General features: G+C 57.3%; 3 protein-coding genes across 4 annotated transcripts in view; 2 read left to right on the top strand and 1 right to left on the bottom strand.

Annotated features, from left to right (window-relative positions):
• The window catches only part of NDUFA3 (NADH:ubiquinone oxidoreductase subunit A3), a 3,266-nt gene extending 849 nt beyond the window's left edge, over positions 1–2,417 (top strand). Inside the window, exons 3-4 of the mRNA XM_040251860.1 lie at positions 1,298–1,375; positions 2,265–2,417. Of these exons, the coding sequence (XP_040107794.1) occupies positions 1,298–1,375; positions 2,265–2,356 (170 nt within the window). The 3' untranslated portion in view covers positions 2,357–2,417. The remainder of the gene's footprint in view (positions 1–1,297; positions 1,376–2,264) is intronic.
• A 55-nt stretch (positions 2,418–2,472) lies between these two features.
• On the bottom strand, positions 2,473–10,075 carry TFPT (TCF3 fusion partner). The gene is made up of 6 exons (XM_040251859.1): positions 9,660–10,075; positions 9,020–9,278; positions 4,206–4,276; positions 3,255–3,324; positions 2,966–3,178; positions 2,473–2,625 (listed from the first exon to the last, which is right to left on the bottom strand). Exons 1-6 carry the CDS (start codon positions 9,680–9,682, stop codon positions 2,506–2,508), a joined length of 756 nt encoding a protein of 251 aa, XP_040107793.1. The 5' UTR covers positions 9,683–10,075; the 3' UTR covers positions 2,473–2,505.
• Positions 9,830–12,121, top strand: part of PRPF31 (pre-mRNA processing factor 31) — a 9,957-nt gene continuing 7,665 nt past the window's right edge. The window contains exons 1-5 of one of the 2 annotated variants that reach the window (XM_040251849.1): positions 10,161–10,237; positions 10,474–10,573; positions 11,197–11,381; positions 11,473–11,533; positions 11,999–12,082. In XM_040251849.1, coding sequence (XP_040107783.1) covers positions 11,205–11,381; positions 11,473–11,533; positions 11,999–12,082 — 322 coding nt within the window. In that variant the 5' untranslated portion in view covers positions 10,161–10,237; positions 10,474–10,573; positions 11,197–11,204. Of the gene's footprint in view, positions 10,238–10,473; positions 10,574–11,196; positions 11,382–11,472; positions 11,534–11,998; positions 12,083–12,121 lie in introns of both variants that reach the window. The other variant, XM_040251848.1, reaches the window with a different exon arrangement.

The raw sequence follows: 12,121 nt of genomic DNA on the forward strand, positions 1-12,121 counted from the left end.
CATCCTGTACCCCCAGCCCCGACCCTCGCCCTCAACATCCCGTGTCCCCATAGTGTGCCAACACCCTAACCCCTAACATTTTGACCCCTCCACCACCCCATCGCTCCGCACCCCATCCGCACCCACCCAAGAGTTCTATAATCCCTTGAAAGAAGTTCTCAATCCTAGTTGCCCATTATGAATACCTAACTCCTTTAAAAAAATAATAAGTGAAAAGGAATGTCGTCTCCTCCCCGTTGCCTCTCACCCCCCACCAGATTCTGAATTGAGTTGGTAGCGGGTGGAGGTGGAGCTCTGGAATCTGCTATCTCCTGAAGATTCTCTGGTGACTCTAACATGCCTCCCTGATGGAGAACCTCAGCCCTGGAGCTGGACTGCTCAGACTTTCAGGGGTGGGAGTGGGGCTCTCATTAAAACACAGGTTCTGATTCAGTAGGTCTGGGAAGGGCCCGGGCAGCTGCACTAAGTTCCCAGGCCTTGTCAGTAGCGCTGGTGGGCAGGCCCCACACTGGGTGAGGTTCTAGACCACAGTTGTCCGGCCTGGCAGCCACGGCCCACATCGGCCCTAGAGCTCTTGCAACGGGGCTGGTATGAACTGAGATAGGCCGTGTAACGCTTGTGTAAAGTACGTGCTGCATTTCAAAGACTTCCTATAACAAAAAGTATATACTGATTTTTTTTCACGTTGATGTATTGAAATAATATTTTGCATATACCTGGTCCATTTTTTAAAGTTGTGCCTTTTAATGTGGCTATTCAGGTCAGTTGCTCAGTCGTGTCTGACTGTTTGCGACCCCATGGACTGCGGCACGCCAGGCCTCCCTGTCCATGTAACTTGCATCACTGGTTCTTGCATTCCCGTCTGACAGTGCTGCCCTGCCCCACCTCCCCGTGACTCCCAGCTCCCACCACAGAGGGGCTGGTTTCTCAATGATTGTTCTTTGAACTTCCCCCTCTTCCTCTGTTGCCTCTGGAACATTCCCCAGAAACCCCCTGACCCATACCCCCCAATATGCTCCATGACTCAAATGCGCTTCTTCTGTGACCAACCCCTTCTTCCCTCCTGTGCCCTCCAGGTCCCACGTGTCTGTGAGTACTTCGCTTTCACCCAACCTCTGAAAAGTGTTATAAACCCTTCTGCTGATGTATGGGGCTCCCAGGGTGCCAAGGGCCTCCTGGAGGTGAACCCCTGCTCCCCTCCCCTCCACGCACTTGACCCCCATTTGGCCAAAGCTCAGCTTCTGTCTGCGGGGGTCTCCTTCTTCCCCCAGGCCTCATGCCTGTTATCTCTCCGCAGCTATAATCCTGCCCACACTCAGCCCCTACACCAAGTACTCGCTCATGATCAACCGGGCCACACCCTACAACTACCCAGGTGAGTGAGGCCTGCCTGTGCTGGGGGAGGGCAGTAATGGGCAAGCGCGTCCTCCGCAGGGCTCCAAGATTCTGCAGTGCGCTCTGGACTCTGTCCTTTCATCCTTCAGTAGACAGAATCCTCATGCCATCGAGTTGACTTCTGTATTTAAATTTCTTTGGCTGCTCCGGGTTTTAGTTGCGATGCTCGAGATGGTCACGTTCACTGCAGCAACGTGGGATCTAGTTCCCTGACGGGTTGCACCCGGGCCCCCTGCCTCGGGAGCACCGAGTCTTAGCCACCGGGCACCGGGCCACCGGGGAGGTCCCGCCTGTCTTGTTTTTGCACTTTGTGAGTTGCTGCGGTTTCAGATTTATGTCCTTGCCTGGGTTCCCAGCCTGCTGCTTTCCCAACTGCTGACTTTCTGGGCGTCTGCCTCTGCAGGCCTGTGCTGCTTCCTCATGTCTGTTGGGTCTTTCTCTGGGGCTCCTTTCTGTGCCCATCATTCTGGTTTTTCATGTCTCCAGGTCTCTGTCTCCCTGCTTCCCTACATCTCTGACTCTCTGACCCTTGGTGGTGGTACTTGAGTCGCTAAGTCTTGTCCGACTCTTGTGACTCCATGGACCATAGCCCGCCAGGCCCCTCTGTCCATGGGATTTCCCAGGCAAGAATGCTGGAGTGGGCTGCCATTTTCCCCTCCAGGGCATCTCCCCGACCCAGGGATCAAACCCTGTCTCCTGCATTGCAGACAGATTCTTTGCCCCTGAGCCCCAGGGAAGCCCTCTCTGACCGTTCCTTTCTCATCTGTCCCCTGGGGTCCTGTCTCCGTGTCTGAATGTAAGCTGACAGGCTGGCCCTTCTCTGGGGGCCCTGGCGATCTGCTGGTCTCAGCAGCCCCTCCTGTCCACAGTGCCCCTCCGAGATGATGGGAACATGCCCGACGTGCCCAGCCACCCCCAGGATCCCCAGGGCCCGAGCCTGGAGTGGCTGAAGAGACTGTGAGCACCTCCACTGACAGGGAGCGGCCCCCGCCCCGACGGCCGCAATAAACATGTGAAAACCACCCCGAGCCTGAGTGTGTGTGGGCACCGGTGGGCACAGTGGGCAGCGGCCAAGGCGAGAGTGGGGGCTGGTTTATTGGGGGGAGTGAGTTAGTCAAAGGGGGGGCTGGCTAGGGTGGGGTAGGGCAGCAGTTTGTCTGGCCCCCGAGAAACCCAGCTTGAGTCGAGGGCCTCGTCCGCTTCAAAGCCAAAGTCTTCCTCAACCTTGATCTGGGGGAGACGAGAGTGGGGCGTGAGGAGGCCCTGGCCCGATGGCCCACAGGAGGTGCCCGTACCCGCTCCCCAGAGCCACCCCCACCCGTCAGCTCTCCCTGCTCTGCTGCCAGCCCGCCCATCTTTCCCTCTCCCCAGAACCGCCTCCAGGTCTTCCCTCTCCACCCCTGCCTGGCAGTTTCCAGCTCTTTCTCCTCCCCAGGCCAGCCTCAGGCCTTTCCCCCAGCCTCGAAGGCCCTCTCTCCCCAGCAGTCCCAGCCCAGCCTTCCCCTGCTCCCCTGCACCCTTTCCCTCCCCTTCTCCCCTCTCCCTCCCCCTCTCCCCTCTCCCTCCTCACCGGGGCCAGCTCCGGGGTCAGTGCAGCCCCGACTCGCCGGCTATCACGGGGTGCTCGCCGCCTCTTCCTCCCGCTGGGCCCCTCGCCGGGGGCTGGGCTGCCTGGCTCGGGGGGCGCGGGTGTCCTCCGAGGTGGGGACAGCCCCTCTTTCTCTGGAGGCTCGTTTTCGGCATTGCCGGGGGTGGGGGCATCTGTGCCCTGGCTGCCCTCATCCTGGCAGATGGGAGAAGGGGCAGGTGAAGGCCACGTCCCGGGCTCCGGCCGCCACCCGCCCGCGACCCCAGCTCACCTCCAGCACGATGGTGAACTGGCTGGAGCGGTAGTCATCGCCGTAGGAGTCCAGCACTCTCATGAGGAACCTGCAGCGAAGCCGCCGGGGAGCCGCTTTACCTTCGCCCGGCAGGCAGAGCGGGACGCAGCGCAGCTCTGACCCTGAAGGTCTGAGACACCCAGGTGCCCAGTGGACTCGGGGCAGGACACGGGGCCCTCTGCACCTCAGCTTCTGCTCTGGAACCCGGGGGTGTGACCCCGCACCGGGGCGGCCTGCAGACAGCGGCACGGTAGCGCCACAGGCCCAGGTGGGCTGTCGGCTCAGTAACTGGTCATTTTCATTGATAGCTGGGAGGCGGGCCCAGGGCCCTCGCTGACGACCCTGCCTTCTCTTCCTGCCCCCTGCTCCCTGCTCCCACAAGCTTTTTGGTTTTCTGTCTCTTCTGAGCTCTGATCAGATGGTCCCCATAAGCCAGCGCCTGGGCGGAGCCTCTTCCACGCATGACCTCTCCTCCCAGCATCTGCCAGCTGCTCTTGGGGCTGTCCGCGACAGAAGCCGCTGCCACCTGTCCTCTCCTCGGGCACCTGGGACGTTGCGAGAGCGACTGACATGCGGAAATGGTCGATTCGCTTACTTTATTTAGTCGTTCTGAAAATCAGAACCAGGTGGCTACATGCCCCGAGGGCTCCCATTCAGTCCTCAGCAGCCCTGTGATCCTGGCATTACCCTGTCTCGATGGCAGCCTAGTGCTCAGACAGGGGTGTGGCTGGCCTGGAGGCACCCAGCAGTGCAGGGCTCAAGACTGGGTCTGTGACCCTCGGGCTGGTCTTCTGTACTCCGCCCACCCCATTCACTGGGGGCACACCTGCCGCCCCAGGCCTGGGACTCAGCTTGCTGCCCAGGTCCGACCTGAGATGGTGGGGATGAGATGGCAGGGACGGGCTGAGACGCAGACCCCGAGGGGGTTACCTCCGCTCTTGCTGGAGTCTCCGAGTTATTCTCTGCACCTGGTGGAGCCTGTTCAGGACCCGCTCGTTCACCTGCGGGGGGGGGGGGGGGGGCAGGCACGCGTCAGCTGGGCTCCGAGGACCCAGCACGGTGAGTGGGGGCCCTGGGCACCAGGGAGACGGGCCGGGGCCTCCAGGGCCCACATGTGTGCCGCCTCCCCTGCTCGCTGCCTCCCCTGCTCCACTGCCTGCTCCACTGCGCTCACACTCGAGTCCTCTGGCACGGGCCGGGCCGGGGGGCACTCAGTGCGCTCCTCCCCGGGTGCCTGTGAGGCTCACTTCCTCCAGACTGTGCTCAGGGACCTCCCTGAAGGTCCAGAGGTTAGACTCTGCACTTCCATGGCAGGGGGCATAGGTTCGATCCCTGCTCAGGGAACTAAGATCCCACATGCCCCATGATGTGGCCAAAAAAAGAAAAACACCTGCGTCAAAGGCCCCCGCTCAGGCCCCCCACTTCCCACGCCAGAGCCCCACCGCCCGTCCGCTCTGCTCAGCTCCGCTTCTCCACCTTCCAGCCTGTCTCTACTCAGTGTCCTCCCTGTCTCCGCCGCCAGGACAGAAGCTCCAATGGGCTGAGATCTGTGCCCCTGTCCCCAGGGCCTGGAGCAGAGCCTGGCAGGGGGCTGCTCCCTAAACCCTGCCAACCAGAGGACTTGTTCACAGAGTGATAGAGTGCTTCAAGGGCCCCAAACCAGGAGACAGGCTGGAGATTAGGGCAGGAGGTGGCTGCCTCAGGTAGGGCCGTCACGGGAGATACGTGGATTGCTCCTGGGTCAGAAGGACCTGGGTTCAAATACCACGCTGCCCTTCCCCAGCTGTGTGGCCTTGGGTAAGTCACTTAACCTCTCTGAGCCTCAAGTTTCTGCACTGGTCAAAGAGTAATAATGTAACTCACTCTTGGCTGGGGTTGGGCTAAGAGCAGAGGCTCAAATGCAGCTCCATGTGAGCAAATGGTGAGTCTCTTTGGAACCCAGCATCCAGCTGTTAAACAGGGCTGGGGATGGCTGCTGCTGCTTGGGGGTGGGGGGTGCTGGGGGCCATGGGCTGGAAGCTCCCGGCCTGGCACAGAGTGAGTGTTCTCGGGAGAGTGCTCACTCTGCCACTGTTGCCCTTGCACTGAGAGGCTGTGAACAGGACACAAGGGGCCTTGAAGTCACGGGGGGAGAAGAGATGCGTAGTCATGGGGAGAAAAGAGGTCGAGGGGAGCTGAAGGATGCAGAGGAGCCGAAAGCCTCCTGGTGAAAAACATTCCCAGGTGGCCCAGCAGTCAAGAACCCGCCTGCCAGTGCAGGAGACGTGGGTTCGATCCCCGGGTCGGGAAGATCCCCTGGAGGAGGGCACAGCAACCCACTCCAGTATTCTGCCTGGAGAATCCCATGGACAGAGGAGCCCGGTGGGCTGCAGCCCACGGGGTCACAGAGAGTTGGACATGACTGAGCAACTGAGCAACAGCAACAATAAAACCAAATGGATCTGGTTTATGTGCATTATGTGTACTTATATTAGGGATCAAGCCCGACACCCTGGACTGTGAGGTCAGGTGGCCTTAGGAAGCATCACTGCGAACAAAGCTGGTGGAGGTGATGGAATTCCAGTTGGGCTGTTTCAAATCCTGAAAGATGATGCTGTGAAAGTGCTGCACTCAATATGCCAGCAAGTTTGGAAAACTCAGCAGTGGCCACAGGACAGGAAAAGGTCGGTTTTCATTCCAATCCCAAAGAAAGGCAATGCCAAAGAATGCTCAAACTACCACACAATTGCACTCATCTCACACCCTAGTAAAGTAATGCTCAAAATTCTCCAAGCCAGGCTTCAGCAACACGTGAACCGTGAACTCCCTGATGTTCAAGCTGGTTTTAGAAAAGGCAGAGGAACCAGAGATCAAATTGCCAACATCTGCTGGATGATGGAAAAAGCAAGAGAGTTCCAGAAAAACATCTATTTCTGCTTTATTGACTATGCCAGAGCCTTTGACTGTGTGGATCACAATAAACTGGAAAATTCTGAAAGAGATGGGAATACCAGACCACCTGACCTGCCTCTTGAGAAACCTATATGCAGGTCAGGAAACAACAGTTAGAACTGGACATGGAACAACAGACTGGTTCCAAATAGGAAAAGGGGTACGTCAAGGCTGTATATTGTCACCCTTTTTATTTAACTTCTATGCAGAGTACATCATGAGAAACGCTGGGCTGGAAGAAACACAAATTGGAATCAAGATTGCTGGGAGAAATATCAATAACCTCAGATATGCAGATGACACCACTCTTATGGCAGAAAGTGAAGAGGAGCTAAAAAGCCTCTTGATGAAAGTGAAAGAGGAGAGTGAAAAAGTTGGCTTAAAGCTCAACATTCAGAAAACGAAGATCATGGCAACTGGTCCCATCACTTCATGGGAAATAGATGGGGAAACAGTGGAAACAGTGTCAGACTTTATTTTGGGGGGCTCCAAAATCACTGCAGATGGTGATGCAGCCATGAAATGAAAAGACGCTTACTCCTTGGAAGGTGTGACCATCCTAGATAGTGAATTAAAAAGCAGAGACATTCCTTTGCCAACAGAGGCCCATCTAGTCAAGGCTATGGTTTTTCCTGTGGTCATGTATGTATATGAGAGTTGGACTGTGAAGAAGGCTGAGCGCCGAAGAATTGATGCTTTTGAACTGTGGTGTTGGAGAAGACTCTTGAGAGTCCCTTGGACTGCAAGGAGATCCAACCAGTCCATTTTAAAAGCGATTAGTTCTGGGTGTTCTTTGGAAGGACTGATGCTAAAGCTGAAGCTCCAGTACTCTGGCCACCTCATGCGAAGAGTTGACTCACTGGAAAAGATTCTGATGCTGGGAGGGATTGGGAGCAGGAGGAGAAGAGGACGACAGAGGATGAGATGGCTGGATGGCATCACGGACTTGATGGACATAAGTTTGGGTGGACTCCGGGAGCTGGTGATGGACAGGGAGGCCTGGCGTGCTGCAGTCCATGGGGTCACAGAGAGTTGGACACGACTGAGCAACTGAACTGAACTGAATCCTTGTACTGGGGCTTCCTTGGTGCCTCAGCTGGTAAAGAATAGGCCTGCAGTGCAGGAGACCTGGGTTGGATCCCTGGGCTGGGAAGATCCCCTGAAGAAGGGAAAGGCAACCCACTCTGGTCTTCTGGCCTGGAGAATTCCATGGACTATATAGTCCATGGGGTCGCAAAGAGTCGGACATGACTGAGCGACTTTCACTCACTCACTCATACTTACGTTACCAACTTCCTATCTGTACACATACATAAAAGCATGCTAGAAAGAGCACTTCTAGGAATGTCTGGTAACTGTTGGCGGGGCGCGTTTGTCTTGTGTGTCTTCCGGGTATTTATAGAGGACTGGGACTGCTGGCCACAGGGTATGCATAGGTTCAACCTTCCTGCACTTCAGGGGAATGTATGTAATTTAACATCCAGAGCTGACCCTGCTCCAAGCACTTCCACTGGTCCTGCTGCCCTCAGCCTGGCCTTCGAATCCCCTTCCCAACATCCCCGTGAAACCAAATGCCTCTCCGGTCCTGAGCAAACCCTGTGCTTTGTGAAGTTCTGAATGTGCTTCTCCAGCTTGCCGTGCTCCTGCTTACCCTAAGCCTCAGCTCAAACCTCGCTCTCGTTAGCTCTTGGCTCACCCCTGCCTGTTGCTCTCCTCTGCTCCTACCTGAGTGCAGGCCTCCTCCTCTCCTGCCTGGGCCACTACGCTCGCTGCCCCCCTCTTCCAGAACTCACCCAGCACCACTGTCATGGGCTGGATTTTTGTTGTTTAATCGCTAAGTCGTGTCCGACTCTTTGTCCCCCAAAAAATGGTGTGTTGGAGTCCTAATTCCCAGGACCTCAGAATGTGGCCTTATTTGGACACAGGCTCTTCACAAAGGTAATCAGGCTAAATGAGGCTATTATTGTACAGCGGGTCCTAATCCAATATGGCGGGGACAGACACACACACACACAGCACAGGAAGAACGCCGTGTGATTCTGAAAGCCGAGATCTACAAGCCAAGGAACATGAAAGATCCCCAGCAAGCCACTGGGAGCCAGGGAGGGCGCCCAGAACAGATAGCAGATTCTCGCTCACAGCGCTCACGGTGAACCAAGATTCCTGACACCTTGATCCCAGACTTCTAGAACCCGTTTGTGGTTCTTGATACAGCAGCCCTAGCAAAGGAGTCCAACCAAAGACAGTCTTTCAAACACCCAGACCTGACCCTGTTCCTCCCTATCTGAAACCTTTTGGTCACTCCCTTCACTCTCAAAAAAGAAAAAATCCAAACTTCTTGCTATCATGTTCGTGGCCTTCAAGATCTGGGCCCGGCTTCCTGCTCCATCCTCATTCTCACCAAGGAGGCTAACGCAGTGATTCAGCGGAAAGAACCTGAGTCTTGGCAAAGGCTGTGGGGATAGAGGAGAAGGAGCTGACAGAGATCAGAGAGGCAGAATGGACAGGACCTGAGCAAATGATGTCAGGGGTGTGAGATCTGAAAAGTCAGCTCAGTGGGGAGCCACGGAGGCACCTGTGAGACAGCAGTGAGCTGCTTTGTGTTGTCAAAGGAAGCTCCTGGAGGAGACAGCGCTCCAAGGTGCCTTGCCGGGTGCCGGACACACACTAGGTGCTAAATAAATGAATGAAGAATGGACGGAAGGTTCATTCACCTGGGCAACTTGGGCTGGGCACCTAGGCAGGCAGACACTGGGAAGGACTACTAACTCAGGCCAGAGGAGCCCCAAACGGGGGGACCCACACTCACCCACCTGCTCGATCTCCCGGCAGCGCCGACCCAGCGCCTGGTACTTCCTGCGATTTAGTTCCCGCTGGCGCCGCCGACGGCCCCGGGCTGCCTCTTCCTCTTCATCTCGCTCCCGGAGCCCGGAGCCGCCCAGACCCCCGGACACAAACTCCACTTCGGTCTCAAGCTCGCTCTCCAGGATGTGACCACCGAAGAGCGGAGGGAGGGCCAACTCCGAGCCTGGCGGCGCCGAGAACTCCTCGAAGCCCACGGCGGCCATGGTCCTGTAAGGCCGGGGGTGCTCAGGGACCCTGACGCTCCGGCTCCTAATCCCTCCTCGCTGAGGCTTCGGAAGAAGTCCAGGCCCCTAGCCCACCCCCTCCCAGGATCCAGAAGTCCAGGCTCCCCGCCCACCCCTTCCCAGGATCCAGATCTCTTCACTGGACAGCTCAAGCCCCAACCCCTCAACCAGACCCAGGGGTCCCGGCCTCCGCCAGACCCGCAGCCTTCTGCCTCAGGATGCTCGAGTACGGACCCCAGACCCTGAAGAGTCCTAAGCTAAAGCAACTGCAGCAACTGCAGCCCTGCGTCAGTCCTCAGCGCAGACTGCTATCATGCAGCTACAACGTCTTCTGCGATTCGAAGTTTTCCTCAAAATCACTCACCCCTCTCTCTGCTCCAGTTCCATCTCTCCTGCTCGGGGAGCCCCAGGCCCCACAACTTCCAACCTCGGCAATCTCCGTAGCTTAAGTGCTTCGCAAAACTACCCGTCCCGTCAGGCTACGCGGCTCCAACATCCGGGACTCTGCCGCCACGCCTTCTGGGAGCGGTTGTTTCCTATTTCCGGTTCCGCTCCGTAACCCTTCCACCGCCACCCCCACTCCCGGCTTAAACTAAGCCTTGCTTTCTCGTTGAGCGCCTCCACCGTTCGTCTCAGTTGCCCTTTATTCTTATCCTGACACCCTATTGCGAGACTGCGGCGAATCTCCTGTATCGGGCTCAGTTCACAACGGGCCGCGAGCTGGGTAAGGTGCCTCTCCCCTCCCCCTGCTCACCCCTTCTCCGCCTAGCGTCAGGTGCTAATAAAGTTGTTGTTCCAAACGCTCCAGGAAAGACGCGGGGCGGTGGCCAATCAGAGCGCAGCTTTGCTTCGACGAGGGCGCGAGGCTGAGACGTCATCAGTGAGCGTCGACCGCTGTTTGGAAGCTATCTTCCTAGAAACCGTGGTGTGAGGAGGGAAGAGGTGAGCGTGATGGAGACGGGAAAGGCGAGGTCGGATTCCCGGGCCGGGGGGGAGGAAGTGTGCAAAGAGAAAGGGAGGGGCCTTCGTAGACCGACTACCCAAGGGTCTCAGAGCGCCTTCAGGGTTACATCTCTGGGGTGTAGTGGGAGCAGAAAACCGTTCCTGGGTGTCTTAGTGCTTCGCATGGTGGTGCCTGGGGAAACAGGCTTGAATAAGTAATGTGTGATGCGCCTTAGGATGCACACAGGGCGTGTGCTGTGCGTATTACCGAGCAAGCCATCTACTCTGGAGCTGGAATAGAAGACGAGAACTGAAGGATAAGGAGGTGTTGAGCTGGTAAAAAAGGGAGGGTATGAAGACCTAAAGCGAGGGGAAGAAGTGGGTTAGAGAAAGGAATGTGAGGACTCGTGGGGTATAGGGGCAGGGGCTGAGGCTAGAAAGGTGGGGTGGTGTCAGGCGAGGTGATGGGCCTTCAGGCTCTGGACATTTTAGGCCCTGTCTGGCTGTCCTGACATCTGAGAGCATTATTTCAGGGTATCTATCACCCATTTGGGGCCCAGCTGTTGGTGGAGTGGGGCCTCTGCAATGGGCGGAGGAAAAGGAGGATGTAAGAAGTGGTCATATCTCAATAAGAGGAGGGGGTGCACTTTTTCCTAATAAGCCTTAGAGACATTGGTGTGAGGGTGTGCGGTGTCTTGTCCAGTGAAGTGAGGGTGGGAAGGGTGAGCTGTGACTGGAGACCACCTGGTTCTGGGAGGTGGCTTCACACTCAGCAGGTGTTTGTTGAGCATCTGTGATGTGCCAGGCACCGTTAGGAGCCGGAGAGCAAAGCAAATGAACGTACCTTGTCCCTGCGGTGCCTCCGTGCAAGTGGGGTTGATCAAGAAGGACCAGGGCCTTCTGGCCGGGGGAGCCCCCTCCCCGTAAGTGAGGGGGAGCCCTGCCCTCCCTCCCCACAGGCCTCAGGATGTCTCTGGCTGATGAGCTCCTGGCTGACCTCGAGGAGGCGGCAGAAGAGGAGGAGGGAGGAAGCTACGGGGAGGAGGAGGAGGAGCCGGCTATCGAGGATGTGCAGGAGGAGACCCAGCTGGATCTTTCCGGGGACTCAGTCAAGAGCATCGCCAAGCTGTGGGACAGCAAGATGGTGAGCGGAGGTCCCGGGCAGGCTGACGCAGGCAGCAGCCCCCTTTTCCTGGCGGGACCTGGGCTCTGACTCTGCTCTCCTCCCCGCACAGTTTGCCGAGATCATGATGAAGATTGAGGAGTACATCAGCAAGCAGGCCAAAGCTTCAGAAGGTGCCTTCTCCCCTTCCATTCGTGACAGTACTGTTGCCACCGTTGTGATCAGGGCATGAAGGGACAGGAGCAGACTGGAGGAAGAGCTGTACCAGAAGAGGGAGCCGTGGGCCAGGCACCCCAGGGTGCAGCTTAGGGAACAGAGACAGCGCTGGCTCCCCCCGCCCCGGACCTTCCAGCTTTTGGGGAGCCCTCAGACATCACTCTGGGGAGCATGGGTTTTAGTCCTCAGGGCATGGGGAGCCCTGAGAGGGCTTAGTTCCAGGGAGAGAGAAGGTCAAATCTAGACTGGCCGGGATGGAAAAACGGGAGGTTTGCAGACACACGCACCTGTTCCCTAGTTTCCTCTTCAGCCCCTCCGTGCCCCCCCCCCCCAGCCGCATCCCTGGCCTCGCCCAGCTAGGACCTGGGAAGGGGTGGGTGCTTAGACACACACCCACACCAGGCTGTTTCTCGTCCCCACAGTGATGGGACCAGTGGAGGCGGCCCCTGAGTACCGGGTCATCGTGGACGCCAACAACCTAACAGTGGAGATCGAGAACGAGCTGAGTGAGTACCGGGAAGGGCGAGCAGTGGAGACTGAGAGCG

The sequence above is a fragment of the Oryx dammah genome, unplaced genomic scaffold (assembly GCF_014754425.2).
Source record: "Oryx dammah isolate SB20612 unplaced genomic scaffold, SCBI_Odam_1.1 HiC_scaffold_13, whole genome shotgun sequence".
NCBI lineage: Eukaryota > Metazoa > Chordata > Mammalia > Artiodactyla > Bovidae > Oryx > Oryx dammah.